Source organism: Chinchilla lanigera, unplaced genomic scaffold (assembly GCF_000276665.1).
Source record: "Chinchilla lanigera isolate Chin_1 unplaced genomic scaffold, ChiLan1.0 scaffold00006, whole genome shotgun sequence".
In the NCBI taxonomy this organism is placed as follows: Eukaryota; Metazoa; Chordata; class Mammalia; order Rodentia; family Chinchillidae; genus Chinchilla; species Chinchilla lanigera.
Window position 1 is genome coordinate 42,113,616 of NW_004955407.1, and position 18,436 is coordinate 42,132,051.

At 65.4% G+C, this 18,436-nt stretch overlaps 1 protein-coding gene across 3 annotated transcripts in view; it reads left to right on the plus strand.

Annotated features, from left to right (window-relative positions):
- Col18a1 (collagen, type XVIII, alpha 1) overlaps positions 1-17,728 on the plus strand; it is a 40,133-nt gene extending 22,405 nt beyond the window's left edge. For all 3 annotated transcript variants that reach the window (XM_005375912.1, XM_005375913.2, XM_005375915.2), the window contains exons 9-41: positions 52-114; positions 202-288; positions 479-532; positions 637-795; positions 1,453-1,515; positions 2,079-2,105; positions 2,648-2,779; positions 3,064-3,126; positions 4,126-4,152; positions 4,958-4,993; positions 5,520-5,591; positions 5,837-5,872; positions 5,998-6,087; positions 7,154-7,183; positions 7,265-7,291; positions 7,516-7,578; positions 7,818-7,892; positions 8,349-8,375; positions 8,521-8,574; positions 8,942-9,016; positions 9,592-9,660; positions 10,034-10,076; positions 10,310-10,372; positions 11,572-11,615; positions 11,693-11,818; positions 12,150-12,294; positions 12,385-12,458; positions 12,691-12,819; positions 13,598-13,630; positions 14,188-14,433; positions 14,825-15,022; positions 15,807-15,922; positions 16,475-17,728. In XM_005375912.1, the coding sequence (XP_005375969.1) occupies positions 52-114; positions 202-288; positions 479-532; positions 637-795; positions 1,453-1,515; positions 2,079-2,105; positions 2,648-2,779; positions 3,064-3,126; positions 4,126-4,152; positions 4,958-4,993; positions 5,520-5,591; positions 5,837-5,872; positions 5,998-6,087; positions 7,154-7,183; positions 7,265-7,291; positions 7,516-7,578; positions 7,818-7,892; positions 8,349-8,375; positions 8,521-8,574; positions 8,942-9,016; positions 9,592-9,660; positions 10,034-10,076; positions 10,310-10,372; positions 11,572-11,615; positions 11,693-11,818; positions 12,150-12,294; positions 12,385-12,458; positions 12,691-12,819; positions 13,598-13,630; positions 14,188-14,433; positions 14,825-15,022; positions 15,807-15,922; positions 16,475-16,685 (2,757 nt within the window). In that variant the 3' untranslated portion in view covers positions 16,686-17,728. The remainder of the gene's footprint in view (positions 1-51; positions 115-201; positions 289-478; positions 533-636; positions 796-1,452; positions 1,516-2,078; positions 2,106-2,647; positions 2,780-3,063; positions 3,127-4,125; positions 4,153-4,957; positions 4,994-5,519; positions 5,592-5,836; positions 5,873-5,997; positions 6,088-7,153; positions 7,184-7,264; positions 7,292-7,515; positions 7,579-7,817; positions 7,893-8,348; positions 8,376-8,520; positions 8,575-8,941; positions 9,017-9,591; positions 9,661-10,033; positions 10,077-10,309; positions 10,373-11,571; positions 11,616-11,692; positions 11,819-12,149; positions 12,295-12,384; positions 12,459-12,690; positions 12,820-13,597; positions 13,631-14,187; positions 14,434-14,824; positions 15,023-15,806; positions 15,923-16,474) is intronic.
- Positions 17,729-18,436: the final 708 nt, after the last annotated feature.

Genomic DNA, 18,436 nt, shown 5'->3' on the forward strand with positions numbered 1-18,436 from the left:
GTCCCTACAGACGGTGCCGCCTTCCATACTAGCCTTGCGTTTGTGTTCCAGGGGGATGCTGGGCCGCAAGGCTTCCCGGGGACCCCGGGGGATGTGGGCCCCAAGGGGGAGAAGGTGAGTATCCCTGGGCTGGGTGCTCTCTCCTGCCCAGCCGACCTGGGGTTCCCATGGGTCACTATGATGGGCTTCTCTTTGCCCCAGGGAGATCCAGGAGTTGGGCCAAGAGGACCCCCAGGGCCCCAAGGGCCTCCAGGGCCACCAGGACCGTCCTTCAGGCACGACAAGCTGGTGAGTCCCCCGGGCCCTCCGCACGTGGGGACTGAGGTCCTCAGGCCCAGGGTGGTGGCCCGGGAGGAATGGCTCCTGCCCTGGGGTCTCTTGGCCACTTGTGGTGTCGTGAGCGTCTGCCTTGTGGGCAGTCAGTGGGCAGGGCACAGCGGGTAGGGCGGCCTGGTTATGGTCTCTCCGGCTCCTTCAGACCTTCATCGACATGGAGGGGTCCGGCTTCAGCGGCGACTTGGAGACCCTCAGGGTGAGTGGCGGTAGCCCCGTCTCAAGCTGGGGTGGGGGTAGGGGTAGGATGGCTGGCAGGGGTGTGGTCATCCTGCGCGGGCCATGGCTTCTCTGTCTCTGCAGGGGCCGAGAGGCTTCCCTGGGCCCCCTGGCCCCCCTGGAGTCCCAGGCCTGCCCGGTGAGCCCGGCCACTTTGGGGTGAACAGCTCCCATGTTCCCGGACCCCCAGGCCTCCCTGGCGTACCTGGGAAGGACGGCTCCCCAGGGTTTCCTGGGCCCCCGGTAAGTCCCGCTGCCCTGTCTGCCAGGAGTGGGGTGATACCCCGAGGGCACCATTCTTCAGGGTGGGGGTGCCCCCCTTCTGGGCTGCCTTGCGGTGCTGGGAAGCTGACCTCGCTGTGGCCCCGTGGGTGGGGTGGGAGAGCTGGGGTCTGCACTGCACATCGGACGACATGCCAGCCCAGCACAGCCCTGCGGTGCCTGCCGGTGTCCCCGTTGCTGCGGGCCACTCAGCCTGGCTCTCGCTGCTCGTGGTCAGGTGGCTCCGAGTCAGTGTCTCACAGCCCTGGGACCCCCACCCCTCGCCGTGGTGCTCCTGGGCCCCGTGCCCATCTTGGTGCAGTTCCCAGGCAGGAATGTCGGGGGCAAAGGCTGCGTCATGTCTGTTACACACCTTGCTGGGCGCCTCTGGGAAGCAGAGGGCCCCCTGCCCTGAGCCTCTGAGCCTGCTGCACCCCCACAGCACCTGCTTGACTGCAAGCTTGGAGACAGGGACTGGCTCTCAGTGCTTGGCCGTGCCTCCTGTCGGGACGTCCCGCGCCCTGACCTCGGGGCCTTCCTGGGTCCCAGCCATGGGAACTCCTATCCCAAGGGTTTTCTTCCAGCCCCCCAGCCTTCAGTGCCGATTTCCCCAGACCCCACTCTGCTCTTTTCTCCCAGGGCCCTCCAGGCCCTCCAGGAAGAGACGGTCCTCCAGGGAAAGCGGGCCAGAAAGGCAGCCTGGTAAGTCCCTCTGGCCGTCAGAGCGGGCATGACGCAGGCACACTGCGTGCCCAGAGGCCTGCGGGCAGGGGGTCGTCAGGGCTTCCTCACGGGGCCCCAGCCCTGCGGACTGGACAGCAGTCTCTGAGGAACAGGGACGCGTCCTCCCACGCGACAGCGTCCTTCCCAGTGTCAGTCTGCGCGTGTGGGTGGGGCTCTGCAGGGCGTGCAGGCCAAGCCCTCGGCCAGTATCTGAGTGATGCAGAGGCCACGGTCTGCAGTGCTTCCCGCAGCGAGGGGCAGAGGAGCCCGGGATGTGCAGAGGACGCGCCCTCCACAAGCGAAGCCTCTGCCCGCAGTGGAGCCGCGTGCTCCCCTCTCCTGGGAGGCCGTGCCAGCGCTGAGGGGCCACTCCCCCTGCCGAGCGCCTCTGGGGCCTGTGTCCCCACCCACCCAGGGCTGTGTGGGACAGACTCAGCGTGGACACCCCGTGTCGGGTCAGGGGGCGGCTGGGACAGGAGCTGCTTGCTCTCCCTGCTTTTTCTGTCAGTCTGACTTCACTGTAATACCATCCTTTCCTGCAGGGCGACATGGGAGCCCCCGGGCCCAAGGTACGAACCCCTGGTGCCACCCCCACATCCTCCCACGCTGCCCCGCAAGGCCCAGGGGCACGTTAGCAGCTCACTGTCCCTGGTGCTGACCATGGCCCCAGCCCTGTCCACCCTGCCAGGTGTTGCCAGGCAGGGGTTGGCATTCGTCCTGGGCAGCTGTCCTCGCTGAGCCCTGGGCTGCTAGGGAGAGGAGGCGCGAGGTATCCAAATCCGGCAAGATTTCGAGGGAGCCCCTGCCCTGTGAGCAGCACTGTCCCACTCCTTGGCCCCCAGCAGCCTGCTGGCACACGGGGCCTGGCCATGGCCTGGTGGGCCCAGGCGCTCTGCCCAGCAGGGAGCCCTGCGCCTTGCATGGTCAGGGTCCCTGGAGACAGGTCCCAGCTTTGGGGCGATGGCTCCCCTGACCTAGCCAGCGGCCTCAGGGATGGCACCGGTCTAGCTCCTCCTGGGCCTGCTGCCAGTGGGGCCCTGCGAGGGACAAGACTGGATGGGGACCGTTGCCAGTGGCTTCAAGGCGGTGACTTTGCCTCTTTACCCTGCAGGGCAGCAAGGGAGACCCGGGCCCTGTGGGTGATCCCGGGGAGATTGGCTTCACAGGAGCCCCTGGACCTGCTGGGCCCCCAGGACCCCCAGGACCTCCTGGGCCACCCGGACCGGGACCCGCCGCAGGATTTGTGAGTGTCAGCAGCTCTGGACCCTGGGAAGCCCGGCCTGCGTCATGGCTTCTCCCTTGGGCGGCTTCAGGCTGGGCAGCAGTGGCTGCCACCCCCTGGCTTGGGCTTCTCTCATCCCTGGTGGGACCCCAGATGAGTCCTGGGGGTAGCCCAGCTGAGGTGCTGCAGGGCTCAGTGTGGACCACACGCAGGGCCCCCACCTTCCCTGCCAGGGCCCCGCCTGTCACCACCCAGCCCTGTGTCCTTGGGAAGGGACAGAGACTAACGTCCCTGTGTCCGTGCAGGATGACATGGAAGGCTCGGGGGCCCCCTTCTGGTCGACAGCCAGAGGCTCTGCAGGGCTACAGGTATCGCCCCAACCTGGGCAGGGAGGACCACTAGGGGGCGGCAGCACCAGGGGTGGGAACAGGGCCCGGGAGCAGGGCCCCCTGCCCTCCCTGGAGGCTGGCTGGGCTGAGCCTGGGCTCCAGACAAGGCCTGTGCAGGGCGCTCAGGGTCAGTGGGCCCGGATCATACGGCCTGCAGGACAGGTCTTTCTGGGGAGAAAGACGGAGAAGTTTCCCTGTGGCCCTGCTTTGGGAAAGTAGCCAGGATTTGGCCTGAGCAGAATCTGAATTAGAAGCCAGCATTTGTCCAGGCCCCACCAAGAGCCCATGCATTGCTCAGGGTCAGGGTCAGTAAGAAGGAATCTGATCCCACAGTATCCTAGCTGTGGTCTAGGGGTCTCAGGCTTCCTGCTGCCCCCCTGCTGAGCCCTGCCTTCCTGGGGCCAGGGCCCCCTGGAGCTCTGGTCACTGCCCTGCCCAGGACATGTGCTGACCCAGTCAGATTGCTTGTTCTGAGCTAAATTAATGTGGGATTTTAATTGGGCAGAAATGGCCTGGTGGTGAGCTAGGATGGCCTCACCACAGTAACTTAGCGTTTTCTTTTATGTGTTTAAAAACCTTCCTGGTATCCCGCAGGTGCTGGCCCCAGGTGGGTGTGGGCAGGGCACGGAGCTCCAGGGTGCTACGTGTGGCGCTTGGTGTCCAAGTGTCCTAGCGGGGCCCATGAGCGCCTGGCCTGGGCTGGGCTGGCAGATGACCACACACGCAGTTGTGGAGTGTGCTTCGTCTTAGTGAAGTAGGACGTGGGCTTTCTCCGGGCCTGGCCTGGTGTGTGTGTGGTCACCGCATCCTGTGGAGCCATGCACAGACCTGACCCTTCTGAGGGGCCCGGGGGTCGCACCTTCGCAAAGCCCGGGCGTGCTGTTTTCCACCTCACGGTGCTGTTGGGAGGGCACAGAACTGGGCCGGGGGAGGCGGCTGCAGGGAGGGGCACTGACCCTGGCTGTCCTCTGCCCACAGGGACCGCCCGGCCCGCCAGGACTCAAGGTCAGTGAGCAGCACGGCCCGTGGGGGGTTGTGGGATGGGCAAGTCCGGCCGGTCTGCTGGGTGCCGCCCAGCAGGTGCGGTCTCCGCTCAGGAGCGGTGGGGAGCCCCTGTGGGAAACATGCAGACACAGTGAAAAGCTTGGCGGGAATACAAGCAGCACCCAGACCTGAGCAGTGTGGAGGGGCCGCTGGCCAGCGCCTCGCCTTTCCAACCCTGGAACCGGGATTCCTGGTTCCAGGCATCTGAGGAAAAGGGGCCTCGGCAAGGAGCTTGGAGCCCAGTCAGGTCCAGGCTCTGGGTCAGAGGGATGCAGGTCCGGAGGACCCAGGGCTTTGTCCTGGGGTCCTCTCCTCAGGTCTTCTCTTGGGGTCCTCTCCTGGTGGTCCCCTCTCTCAGGTCCGCTCCCCGGGCCTCGGGCAGCAGCCTCCTCTGGGAGCTGGGTCAGGGCGCACAGGGCACCTGCAGGTGGCGCTGTCCACCAGCCCTGCCCGCCTGCCTGCTGGGCTGCTTGCTTTGCTCTGTGGACCCGGGGATGGACATTCAGAGGCTGCGTAGCTGGGAGGGGTTCTGGGCCCTCCTGTGCAGGGCAGAGGCCTTGGGTGGCGTGGCCATGGACACATGTGGGGTCCAGAGCAGCAGCTGTTTGTTGCTGGGGAGGCTGCCCGTGTTGGGGCCCCTCAGCTCTGCGCTGGGGAGCAGCCTGAGCTTGGGGTGCCTCCCGCATGACAGACGCCACTGCCTGCATGGACAGGTGGGGAGGGCGTCGGCCTTGCCGAACACTCACAGAGCTCTCTGTCCACACAGGGTGACACCGGCCTGCCTGGGCCTCCCGGAGACAAAGTGAGTCCCTTGCTTGGGTCAGGGAAACCGAGTCAGTCGAGGGTGGGAGGGCCTGGGAAGGGACAGGCCTCTGGCCTCTGCACCCCGGCCGGTGGGGTGCCAGACGTGGGCGAAGGACTCGGGGGGCCCCTGTGCAGCCCAGGCCTGTTTCCCATTGCCCCAGCCACCCTTCCTCTGCCACGAGTCTGTGTCACCTAACTCATGCTCCTTGTAATGACAGCAGCCCCTGCCCCTAGCGAGCTCCACAAGGTGTCTCCAGGGACCTGGGGTTTTAACTCGGGAGGGGCAGCTCAGGCTCAGACTCTTCAGCACAAGAGCTGTAGAGCTTTGACACTGAGCCCCTCTAGCTCTGTCACCAGCTTCTCCCCACTCTGGGGGTGACGGTGGAGTCGCCTTCGGGGGCTGAGCCAGTGGCCAGCAGAAAGGTGGCTTGTCTCCCACCTGTTGCCCTGGGGCTTTCTTCAGGGGTCTCCACACCCTTGGTCTTGAAGTGATACACAGACCCTCTGTCCCTTTGTCTGTCCAGGGAGAAGTCGGAGCAGAGGGAGCTCGTGGGTTCCCCGGCCTCCCAGGCGGTGAGGGCGCAGCTGGGCCCATGGTGAGTGACCACAGCTGGCACAGGGTGGGCACGAGGCCCCGGGCTGAACCGGGCTGAGAGCTGGCACTGGGGCAGCCCTGGGGGTCCTGTGGAGCCCGAGTCCCCTCACCACTGTCTTAGCCCAAGGAGCCGAGGGTGAGTTGTGTCCCGGGACTCGGCCCCGTGTGCCCAAGGGATGAAGAGTTCTCTGGCTCTGGCGGGCCCCGTGTCCATGTGTGATGAACCATTTCCTTCCGTCTCCACAGGGACCCAAAGGAGAGAAAGGGAGCCTGGGAGAAAAAGTGAGTGTCTCTCAGAGGTCCAGGGCTACCTCAGCCCCACGGCTCCGGGAGCCCCACCCCAGGCCAGGGGCACCAGGGACCCGGCCGGAGTGGCCTCAGAGTGGACACACAACTTCCTTTTCAAGGGCGACCCTGGGAAGGACGGCGTGGGACAGCCTGGCCTCCCCGGGCCCCCAGGACCCCCGGGGCCTGTGGTCTATGTGTCGGATCAGGACGTAAGGACATGTGTGGGCCCTGGCCCCTGAGGGTGTGGCCCAGGCCTTCTGCACAGCTGGGAACCCAGCAGGGCCCGGCTCTTGGAGGCTCTGTGCATCCACCTGCTCCCCGCCGCAGCCCCCTGTTCCCCTGCATCTGTGGCAGCGTAACCCCAGGCCCAGCTGCAAGCAGACGGGTCCCACAGGCAGGGCCTCTGCCACAGGAGCCGCGACCCTGGGGTTGGATGCTATGCCAGGCAGCTGAGTGGTGTGACCAGCAGCTCAGATCCCTGCTGCCTGTGGTTGGCCCTGGGCAGACTGCCCTGGTCAGGGCTGGAGTGGGGCCTGGGTGCCAACCTGGATGCAGTCCCAGCACTGTCTGCTGTGTGACCTGGACGTGTTACCCACCCTCACTGTGCTTGGTGTCCTCATTTTTGAGATGAGGAGCACAGTAGTCTGGGACAGGTCGGGGGAAGGGTGTGCCCAGTCAGAAGCATGCCTAGCCAGGGCTGTTGTGCCCAGAGGTGCATGGGTCTGAAAAGGTGGTAGGAGGGCCGGGCATTGTGGTGCATGCCTCAAATTTTTGCACTCTGGGAGGCTGAGGCAGGAGGATTGTAAGTTGGGGCCCAGCCTAGACAATTTAGTGATGTACTGAGACCCTGTCTCAAAGTAAAAACTGGGAAGAAATGGAGGTGGTGCAGCACAAAGGCCGTGGGCTCAATCCCAGTACAAAGATGCCAGCAGGAGAAACCCACAGCCCCCACCCCCCATGTGTGGGCGGGGCCTCCTAGGGAGCAGGGCGTGCACAGGTGTGATGTGCACTGCATTGTCACACGAGGTGGATTTGAAGACATTGCCTGTAGTCTGGGGACAGGAGTGACGTCCAGTCCAGGCTGGGAGCTGGGTCTCCCCAGAGTGGCTGCACTGTCGGCTGTGAGACCTCAGACCAAGCTCAGGAAGGCCACAGGGAGCAGAATCCCAGCTGCACTAGCCCTGGCCGACCTGTGCCAGTCACGTGGCGGGAGCCGGGTGATTTTAACAGTGTCTCCCTTCTCTCTCTGATTCTTGCTTTCTGCTGGCGGGACAGCGAGCACTGGCCAGCGTGCCGGGTCCTGAGGTAGGTGTGGCTGCAGGGGGTGCTCTGGTCAGGACACCTCTGTCCCCATCCCCGGTGCTGACGCCATCCCTCTCCCTGCAGGGCAGGCTGGGCTTCGCGGGCTTCCCCGTAAGTAGGCGCACCCTTGCCCTGCAGCTACGGGGCCCTAGGCAGGGACGGTCAGGTCCTCGGGACACTTCAACGATAGTGGGATGAGGGGCGCAGGCTCCTACGCTTGGTCAGGACCCTGTGGCCATCCCAGAACCAAGGAGCAGACTCGGGAGATGGACAGGGTGGTCACCAGGCAGGGACATGGGTCGTGGTCTCTCACTTCTGCCTGGTCTCCACCCCAGGGACCGGCCGGGCCAAAGGGCGACGAGGGCTCCAAAGGCGCACAGGGCTCCCCAGGACCCAAGGTGAGGGCTAGGGCACTGCCCGCTGGGCTCAGGGTCCAGAGGCCAGGTCCAGAGCACTTGCAGCGGCCGTACCCCCTCTGTGACCCCAGGGGCAGGCCCTGTGTGGCCCGGTGGCCGCTCTGGGGCAGGCGTGTCCCCCACAAGCCACACTTGGCCGGCTCCACCTTGGGTCCTGCTGTGTCCTTCCCTGGTCCCTGTGCCCTCAGGGGGCCCTGACAACCACTGCGCTCCTGTTCTAGGGTGAGAAGGGGGAGCCAGGTGGCGTCTTCAGCCCCGACGGCAGAGCTCTGGGTCTTGGGCATAAGGGAGCCAAGGTGAGCTGCGGGTGGGACTGCGGCACCTGGGGCACAGCTTCTCCCAGTCAGCCTCTGGGACTTCCCCGCCGGGCCCCAAGGGTGCCTGAGGCCCCCATTCTTGTCGGCTGAGCCTGCTGCAGGGAAGTGGGGGTCGTGGGGTCCCTGCTCAGTGCCCCTCTGCCAGCCGTGCTGCAGCTGTGCTTCCCTGGGCCCCACCCCCTCTGGTGGGGTACCAGCAGGGTCCTGGGACTCAGGACAGGCCCGTCAGTTCTGTGGGGGGAGCCCAGTGCCCTAGGATTTGGGAGTGGCCACAAAGTTTGGGTCTCGGAGCCTGGAGAGAACTCCACACCCTGGCACCCTCAACTTCACATCTCAGTTGTCCCCAGTGGGACAATGCATGGGGCCCACTCATGGCCAGGCCTTGGGGCTGACCCCAGAGACACCGGCCCCTAACGTGCTCCGATCTCTGTGTAGGGGGAGCCTGGCTTCCGTGGACCCCCGGTGAGTAGGACGTGCTCTGCACTGGCCCCTGTGCTCTGGGCTGGGAAACCCGGGGTCCTGCCTCTGCTGAGGCCCTGGGTGGAGGGAGGGCCCCTACCCCATGCCCCACTCTGAGAAGCCCCTCAGCTCTGCTTCCTCCCCACAGGGGCCGTATGGGAGGCCTGGGCACAAGGGAGAGATCGGCTTTCCTGGGCGGCCGGTGAGTACTGGTCTCTGCTCAGGCTCCGTGCAGGGGCAGCAGGCTGGGCAGGCGGGAGGGGCCGGGGCCCCAAGGGTGGCCAGGTGGACAGCACCCTCCACTGTCCTTCCCTGAGCACAGCTTTCCTGCCATGTGGCCAAAGGGTGTCCAGGCCTTGTTCCCAGCCAAGGGGGCCTGGGGTGGGAGAGGGACCAGCTGGGTCCTGCTGGGCCAGGCACCCTGCCCTAGAGTCCTCTGGCAAGAAGGGGGAGGGCAGGGGTCCCTGAGGGCAGGTCGGCATGCCAGTCACGCTGCAGGCTGGGGCAGCCCTGCCAGGATTGAGGGAACCCGGGCTGCTGGCACCTCACAGCCCCTCGTGCTCTGCCAGGGTCGCCCCGGGATGAATGGGCTGAAGGGCGAGAAGGGGGAGCCCGGAGATGTCAGCCTCGGATTTGGCATGAGGGTGAGTCCTGCAGAGGTGGGCAGGGCCCTGGGGACAGGGCCGGCCTGGCTGTGACCTGGGGACCCCGCTCACCGGGTGGTGCTGCAGTGGCCGGTGCTGCGAACTCGCCCTGCTGGGCACACGCTCACAGGGGCACATGCACACGCGTGTACACGGTATAGTCCCGAGTGTGTACACAGTGCACGGCTACACTTACACACACACACTCCCCCACATGCACACCCCGGTGCGCACACTGTCCTGCATGTGCAGATGTGTGCCCAAAGCCCACAGGCACAGGAATCCACGGGGCTTCCCAGGAGGACACCCGGCCAACACGATCCCCGCCCCAGCATGGATGCCACCTTCCTCTCACGGCGCCCCTCTGAGGCGGCCACCACTGAGGCCTGCTTGGTCACAGCCCGGGTGGCCGCCTCCTCCCCCAGGGGCGTGTGGAGCGGCTGCCTTCTGGAAACGAGGCAGTCCTTGTCGCTGGCACCCGGGACCAGCGCGATGTGCTCACAGCTCCGGTTTTCCTGGCTGCTGCCGACAGCCTGACTGGGAGCCCGCCTGACCAGAGCTCTCTGTCCCCACAGGGCATGCCCGGCCCCCCAGGACCTCCAGGGCCCCCTGGCCCCCCCGGGACACCCATCTATGACAGCAATGTAAGTCGTTGAGGGACTGTGCAGTGGCGCTGCCCTCAGAGAAGCCACTGCCCTCTTCCTTTGCTGGCTTTGCATCCCACCGGTGCCCTGGGATGAGCCTGGGGGCGCTGAGAAGGCCGACCCCAAGAACACAGAGGCCTGGGTGGGCCGCCCTGGGCCTGCGGCTAGATCCACATGGGAAGGCTGAGGGCCTGGGCTGGGGCCAGTGGGTGGGGCCCCATTTTACCAGGCGCAGCTCCGGACCCCAACCCCACCCTTCTTCCAGTTCCGCCAGCTGCCGTGGGAGAGGGGGCAGGGGCCACGAGGGGCAGGGCACTGACCTCAGTTTCCAGGGCTCCGCTCCTCAGAGGCCACCTCTGGCCTGTTTTGGCAGGCATTCGTGGAGTCCGGCCGTCCTGGAACTCCGGGAGCACAAGGTGAGGACTCTGTGGGTGGGGACAGAGGCCCTGCGTAGGGATGTGGAGGGGCGCCCAGCTCCTGACACTCCGGGGGTGCTGTGCCCTCACCCTGCCCCGTGCTTTCTGCCCAGTGCCTCCCCCACAGCCTGCCTGTGACTCATGGTGGGTAGGTCCACTCCTGCCCCACCTTGCCCCTCCCAAGCAGCCCTTCCCAGCAGGCTCTGTGGTGCATGGTGTCCCTCTTCCTTCAGGGCTGCCAGGGCCTTCTGGACCGAAGGGTGAAAAAGGAGATGTGGGCCAGCCCGGACCACCAGGTGAGCACTGCCTCACATGCCGCTGGTCAGGCGCAGTGGGTGGGGGCCCAGGTGAGCACTGCCTCACGGGCCGCTGGTCGGGCACAGTGGGTGGGGGCCCAGGTGAGCACTGCCTCACATGCCACTGGTCGGGCACAGTGGGTGGGGGCCCAGGTGAGCACTGCCTCACATGCCGCTGGTCGGGCGCAGTGGGTAGGGTCCCCGGGTCCTGAGCAAGTCCAGGATGCAGCTGTCTATGGTCACCGTCTCACCCTCCCTGGACGGAGGAGAGCTCAAGTCCCATGGCACAGGCCCATAGCAGCGTTGCTGCTCGGCCTCCAGGCAGGGCAGCGGCCTGCGGGATGTCCCCACCGTGTGGACACCCCTAGGAGCGTGGCACAGGCCGCCGTGCTGGGGTCCTCCTAGCTTGTTCGTGGCACACCGGCCCTTGAGCTCACAGGCAGTGCGCAGAGCCCAGAGCTGGGGTCCTGACGCAGACAGAGTCACTTCCGGCCCTGACCACAGGCCTGTGCCGTGTGTCCCCAGGGACCTGAAGCCACCAGCTCGGCTCCTTCTCAGGGAACTGGAGGCTGCAGCCTTGAGGCTTCCCCAAGGTCAGGGCTCCCCCAAAGTCATAGTCCCCCCAAGGTTGCTCTCCCTGCACGGAGAGGGGCTTTGTTAAGGTGATTAACAGTTGCAGCCTTCGGTAGCAAGTTTCCAAGCCTCCACCTCGGGTGTCAGACCTGTTTAGTTTGATGGAAGCAGATGGGAAGGAGTCTTGGAAGTCAGAGGCGAATGAAGGAAAGTCAAATGGATCAGAGTCGAGAGGTCAGAGCTGGCTCTTTGCGAAGGCCGATGGCGTTCACACGCCTGTCAGGACGGACAGAAGTGGCAGGGAAGGTCTCCGCAGGGGTCCCCAGGGACAGTGCGGCCCCGGGAGAGGAGCAGCTAGCAGCTTCACAGCAGCAGGGTCTGCGGGCCAAGTGTCAGTGTTGACACAGACTCACCTGTCACGGTGGAAGGGCAGTTTAGAAATAGCAGTGGCTAAAAAATTTTTTAAAAAGAAGTAGCAGTGACAACACAACACAACACACAAACAACCAGAGGTGAACGCATGGGCCACAGTAACAAGCAGGACAAAGGCGCACAGGGAGCAGTGTGAGGAGAGGCGGGGGAGCCGTGTCCCCGCCCTCAGCCTGACCTCGCACTCCCATCCGCAGGGCAGTTCCCCTTGGACCTCTTCAGCCTGGGAGCTGAACTGAAGGTGGGTGACGTCCCTGGGCTGGGCCCCCCACCCCAAGGCTGAGCGTGCCGCCACCTCATGAGCCTGTCCTTCCACAGGGCGAGAAGGGGGAGCGTGGGGACGCCGGACCGAAGGGCGAGAGGGGAGCGCCCGGGGCCAGCGGCGGCTTCTTCGGCTCCAGTGTGCCTGGCCCTCCCGGCCCACCAGGGTACCCTGGGATCCCGGTGAGCCTGGCACGGAAGCCCGCCAAGGCCGCACTCTGCAGCCTCCACACCCCCCAGCCTCTGCCCCTGCCGCCCGGGCCCCATGTTCTTCGCCTGTGTGCAGGGCATGCGGTGGCCCGTGGGGCTGGCACAGCCTCCTGGAGTGGCCACACAGCTCCCTACTGGCGTCATCTGCTGCTGTCCTGGTGCCATGGCCCCATCTGTCATCATCCTTACCCATCACGGTCCCCAGCTCTGAGCCATCTGCCCAAGGACTCTGGGGGAGCGGCCCATTGCTGTCCTGAGGGCCCCCAGGGGGCAGGGGATGACGACAGGTTTGCTGTCATCCTAGGGACCCAAGGGAGAGAGCATCCGGGGCCCACCTGGCCCACCTGGCCCTCAGGGACCTCCTGGCATTGGCTATGAGGGGCGCCAGGGCCCCCCTGGGCCTCCAGGGCCCCCCGGACCTCCCTCATTTCCTGGCCCGCACAGGCAGAGTAAGTGTGGGCAGGGAGCGGGCTGGCTGGGCACAGCCTTGCTGCCAGGCTGCCTGTGTGGCTCACCCCATCTTGGTTTCTCTTCTGTAGCTGTCAGCATTCCAGGTCCCCCTGGCCCTCCTGGCCCCCCAGGGCCCCCAGGGACCATGGGCACCTCCTCAGGGGTAAGTGGTCAGGGGGCCACAGGGAGATGGGGCAGGGGGGTCCGGGGAGGAGGACAGCCTGCTGCCGCACAGGTCCTGGTGCTGGTATGCAGGGGCGGCAGCCTAGGAGCCAGGACGGGCTGGGACCCAGGAAGGGTCTCCCCGTGGCCACACGCCCCACCCCCTCGGGGCCCAGGCCCTGCAGCCCCCCTCCCAGGCACAGGCACAAGACCCACACAGCGCGGCCCCACAGGTGAGGGCCTGGGCCACCTACGAGACCATGCTGGAGAAGGTGCGCGAGGTGCCACAGGGCTGGCTCATCTTCGTGGCCGAGGACGAGGAGCTCTACGTCCGCGTCCGAGACGGGGTCCGCAAGGTCCTGGTGAGTTCTCGGCCCACGGCCCCTCCTCACCGCCCCACGAAGATGAGGCAGGCATCTTCCACGCTCGTCTCGCTCCCTAGGTTCTTCACTTCTTAAAAAGTTAGCACCTGTGTTTTGGGCAGTTTTAGGCTCACAAGTGTGTTTCACTCATGGGCTTGCGGGTGGCTCGGTGGGCAGAGCACAGATAAAGGCCACATACCCTGTCCGGAGGAGGCGCTCCTGCAGGACGGGCTCAGGGCCGGGGCTCACCCTGGGGCCTGGCGGGTGGAGGCTGGGTTTGCTTTCCAGTGGTGCATTATGCACACGGTGACCGTCCTGGAGCCCGACGCCTCAGGACGCCCGAGGCTGCCTGCCCTCAGCTCTTCGGGGCTGGGCCTGCAGCCCTGGCTCCTCCCGCCCAGCCTCTGCCCAGAAGGCAATGTCCACCACCCTGCTGCCTTCTCAGAACGAGGGTCCCTGTTCTGATCAGCCAGGACAGACCTCTCCTTGATGTGGCCCACGTGAGGCTGGCAGAGCCAGCCCTGTGCCCCAAATAGCCCATTTTGTCCATGGGGCCTCTGAGGGGTGGAACTGATCTGAACCCACGAGGGCAGAGGGCAGCCCCAACACGGCCCTGTTGGGCTGGGACAGGCTGCACATCACCCCTGCAGTGCCCGCTGTGCACCTGGCACTGGCGCTGGGTAGCATGGCCGAGCCTTCCTGGCCATCGGAGTGCCGTGAAGGGGCCGGTCCTGCGGCTGCCCTCGCTGGCTGGAGTAACCCTGCTGCTTCCTTCCAGCTGGAGGCCCGGATGCCACTCCCTCGAGAGCCGGTGAGGAGGAAACGGACTGCAGGGCTGTTAGAGGCCGGGGCACAGTGGGGGCAGGGAGGTCCGCACTACCCCATTTCCTAAGTGCTTGGTGCTGGGAGTGCGTGACTGCAGTGGTCCCCACCAAGAAAAGCAGTCAGGCCGGGGGTCTCCGCCAGCTATTCACGTGCCCGCCCGTCCCTTTACTGCAGTGTGTTCAGAGGTGGGTGGGCTGAAGGAGGAGACTGGAGTCCGCACTGTGGGCCTGAGGACGCTGTGCAGCCCTCAGGGCCCAGGACCAGCAGCAGGGGGTGGCACGGGGCCGGGAAGCTGTGGTCAGCGAGTACCGTGGTCTGGTGTGGTGGCCCGGCTGGCCACGTGGAGGGTGAGACCCCTCCCCAGCATGGTGGCAGGTAGGGCTCCACTCTGGCGGGACTGCATGCCCTGCACACTCGCTAGACAACCCTGCCCACCAGGGAAAGCCCAGCCCTGCTGGCCAAGGCAGAGGTGGGAGGAGGGACGGGCAGCAGGTGGGTCGTGGGTGCAGGCTCTTCTGTTCATGGCACTGTCCTCCGTGACAGGACAATGAGGTAGCCGCCCTGCAGCCCCCGCTGGTGCAGCTGCATGGGGGTGGCCCATACCCACGGCGGGAGCACTCCTCCACTGCACGGCCCTGGCGGGCAGACGACATCCTGGCCAGCCCCCCACGGCTGCCGAACCCCCAGCCCTACCCTGGAGTTCCACACCACCATGGCGCCTATGTGCATCTCCAGCCCACCAACCCAACCGGCTCCGCAGCCCACCCCCACCATGACTTCCAGCCCGTGGTGAGCACTCCAGGGTGGGCACACGGCCCTTGGTCTTGGGGGGCTGACTGGTCAGGGCTGCCCCTGGTGGGTGTCATCTGGGCCTGGGTGGCCCCCTGGCAGCCAAGTGGCCATCTGTGAATTCAGACACCTTGGAGGCACAGAGATAGCCCCCCGCCAGAGGTGAGGCCAGCGCAGCAGGGGTGGGTGCTGTGCTGCACCCAGAGGACCAGCTGGCCCTGCCGTGCTCTGTGCCGGGTGTCAGGGCCATGTGGGGGCTGTTCCCTGGGCCTGCAGCACCCAGACATCACCTGCCACCTCAGAGCTGTCACCAGCTCCTTCAGCACCTGTCACACTGGCTGGGGGCTGTTGCCTGTGACGTATGCGTGATGGCTGTGTCCCCTCCCCGCAGCTCCACCTGGTGGCGCTCAACAGCCCGCTGCCGGGTGGCATGCGCGGCATCCGTGGGGCCGACTTCCAGTGCTTCCAGCAGGCGCGAGCCGTGGGGCTGAGCGGCACCTTCCGCGCCTTCCTGTCCTCACGGCTGCAGGACCTCTACAGCATTGTGCGGCGTGCAGACCGAGGGGCTGTGCCCATCGTCAACCTCAAGGTGGGCGGCCCAGCCCACGGCACAGTGCTGGGGGTGTCCTTAGACACAGCGGGGCCTGGGCTCGGGCCGGAGATCTGGGCAGGGCTTTGCTCAGGGCCTGGAGGGCACAAGGTTCTGCTGCTGCCCACTCCTGGAGCTGGGCTGAGAGGGTACCAGGCCTGCAGGCAGCCACGCCCTGGAGAGACTGGGCAGGCCTTGTGCTGGGAGTCGCTGCTGTCCCAGGACGTCCTGTAGTCTCCGCGCAGCCCCAGACCCCACCCCTCAGTGCCCTGGGGGCTGTACCCGGCCGTGGGTGCTTCCCGTGGCTCCTGTGCTGCAACCTCGTGGCAGCGCCAGGGCTCCGTGGGACGCTGACCCGCACAGGAGACTGGCCCTCCCGCGCACGGGTCAGGAAACACCCCTTGGGCCGCTGGGCCTGGCGCACTGTGGCTTTCTCCCATGGCTCCTCTTCACCAATTGGGTAAGGGGTTCCCCTTGGGGATTTTTTTGTTTTGGTTTGGTTTTTGAGACCAGACTTTACTATGGAAATCAGGCTGGCCTGGACCTCACAGCCATCCTGGGTGCTGGATTACAGGGGTGCACCACCACCACAGCACCAGTTCCCCCAGAACCAACGACAGGGCACATGCGGGCCTGGCTCCAGGCTGGGCCTGGCACTAGGGTAGAGGAGCCCCCCCATAGCAGCACTAGGGGCCTGGGTCTCTGCCTGGGTCGGGCTCCAGGGCTCCTGGAGCCCATAGGGCTCACCTCTCTGGACGATGTGCACCCCATCTTCTCTCTGCAGGACGAGATGCTGTCTCCTAGCTGGGAGGCCCTGTTCTCAGGTTCCCGGGGCCAGCTGAAGCCTGGGGCCCGCATCTTCTCCTTCGATGGCAGGGACGTCCTGAGGCACTCGGCCTGGTAGGTCCCCTGCATGGACAGGGTGGCAGCTCGGGGAGGGCCGCACACAGAAGGCTGGCCTGGCTTCCCGCGTGCCACTTCCGTCTCTGGACTGACCTGGACTGTCCAGGCTGAGACCTGAAACTATAAAACCCAGGTGTGGCGTGAGGTCTAGCTCTGGGCAGCACTGCGCCTCCTCCCCGTGCGGTCAGGCAGGCTCCCCGTCACCATCTGTGAGGATTTCCCCAGCCCAGCCCAGGAACCTCCGGGGCAGTCCCTGAGCCTGTGTGGCGTTCCCCAAGAGTCCTTGGCTAGAATCCTTGTGCCCTCGTGGCACGGGAGTGGCCAGGCTGCCCTCGGAGCAGCTGTACATGGCATCCTCCCCAGCTCCTACCCCTGGCTTTGAAATGCATCATCTGCCATTCCTGAAAGGAACCCACAAGAGACACCCAGTCCCCACATGAGAGCTGTGGGCAGGGGGGGCTTGTCCCCGGCGCACAGCACCTGATCACAGCCCCAGGGCCGGCTACGGCCCCTTAGGTCTAGGGAGGCTGACGGAGTGCTGTCTTGCAGGCCCCAGAAGACCGTGTGGCATGGCTCTGACCCCAGCGGGCGCCGGCTGACTGAGAGCTACTGTGAGACATGGCGGACAGACGCAGCGGCGGCCACGGGCCAGGCCTCCTCGCTGCTGGCAGGCAGGCTGCTGGAGCAGAACGCTGCGAGCTGCCACAATGCCTACATCGTCCTCTGCATCGAGAACAGTTTCATGACGCCCTCCAAGTAGGGCCCTGCGGCTGGACGGAGGCAGTCTGAGGACAGGCACAGGCAGGGAGCAGCCAGCCGGCCTAGGGCCTGGCAGGATGCCTTTGTGTAGTTCACATTTCATATAATCTCGAGAAATAAAAGGAAGCCAAAGAGTGTATTTTTTTAAAAGTTTAGAGCAGCCTGATGCCTGGATGTCCCTGCTCCTGCCCTCCGCACCATGCTGGCCAGCGGTGACATGGCACTGGCCTCTGCCTGAGCCACATCCGACCACAGCAAAAGGCTGGACTTCAGCAAAGGTGTGCGGCAGGACACGGCTGAGACTAGCATGCGCCTTGGCAGGCAGGCTCCTGTGGGAAGGGCCTGGCACCCTGGCAGGTGTGCAGTTTCCTGCCCGGTCCCTCTACCCACAGAGACACCAGCCATGGGAGGTGCTGGAGGCCGAGCCCAGTCAGCACGGAGCCCCTGGCTGCCGTTGCCAGCTGCTGGCTGTGCCAGGCGCACGTTCGCCCACAGGGAGACTGGCCACACACCGGGCTGGGGCAGACCCCCGCCCTGGCCTCCCCTGCTGCAGGGACCCCGTGCCCCACAGGTGCAGGCTCCAGCTCAGTGCTCACCACCGTGCCAGGCTGTGACCAGGGACACGGTGAGGCCTGCTATGGCCTGCCCACTGCCTGTCCACTGCTTGTCCCTCCAGCCTGCCTGGGTGTAGAGGCCTTGTCAGGCCTTTCCTCAGGCTTGTATCTCAGGTGACCCCAAGACCAGGCCAGGGCAGAGTGTGACCCTGCTGTCTGAGGAGGAGAGGTCTGTGGGTGACGAGACAGGCCACGGCAGCGTCCTGTCCCCAGCCCTTTGGCCTGCAAGTACAGAAGCCCAGAGCATCTGTGCCGCAAGGGCTGTGTGCTCGGCCACGCTGGGCTGACCACGGCCGCTACCCCACCATGCCCCCAGCCTCGGGATCTGGGATCTGTGGTCTGAGGACTGGGTCAAACCAGTGGGGCTGGTTCTGTAACTGTGGTGTGGGCCGTTTCAAAAGGACACAAATAAAAGCCTTTTACACAGACAGTTTGTGAACAGCTCTCCCTGTCACCAAAGGGCAAATCATCCACTGCAAGCCCTTGGGAACTCTTCATCCCTGGATTTCCTATCTGATGATCTAAGGAAGCATGGTGTATGTGGATGCACATGGGTGTGTGTGTGCAGGATACGCTCACGCAGGTATGGCGGGTGTACACAGGTGTGCAGATACACCCATGCATGTGTGTGGAGATGCGTGAGTGTATATGGATGCACAGGGTGCGTGTGGCCAGAGATGTGTAGCATGCAGATGTGCCGCAGAGGTGCAGGTTCTTGGCATCTGCCCTTCTGGAGGGTTTCCCTGGTGGCTGTCCTCACTTGCTGGCAGGCAGTGTGCCACACAGCTTAGGGCCTGGCTGAGGCCCGAGCGTGCCACCTGCCCTGGTGGTGGCAGAGGGCTCAAGGCAGCAAGGCTGTGGAGCCGCCACAGGCCGCTGACGGAAGGTTTCACGAGAGCGCAGGGGCCGCCCTGGTACAGACGCCAGCAGTGCCGCACATGGCCACATTGTGGTCACAGGCTGACAGCTGTGTCGTGGCCTAGTGTGGTAATGGGTGGCCAGACCAGCAAGGGCAGTGTTGCCCCCTTCCCAACAGGACTGCAGGTGGCTGTGCCTTCCTCATGCAGCCTCAACAGAGACCCAAGATGCCCACCACCCGCACTGACGCTGCAGTCCTTCCCCAGCCAGGAGTTCTGGT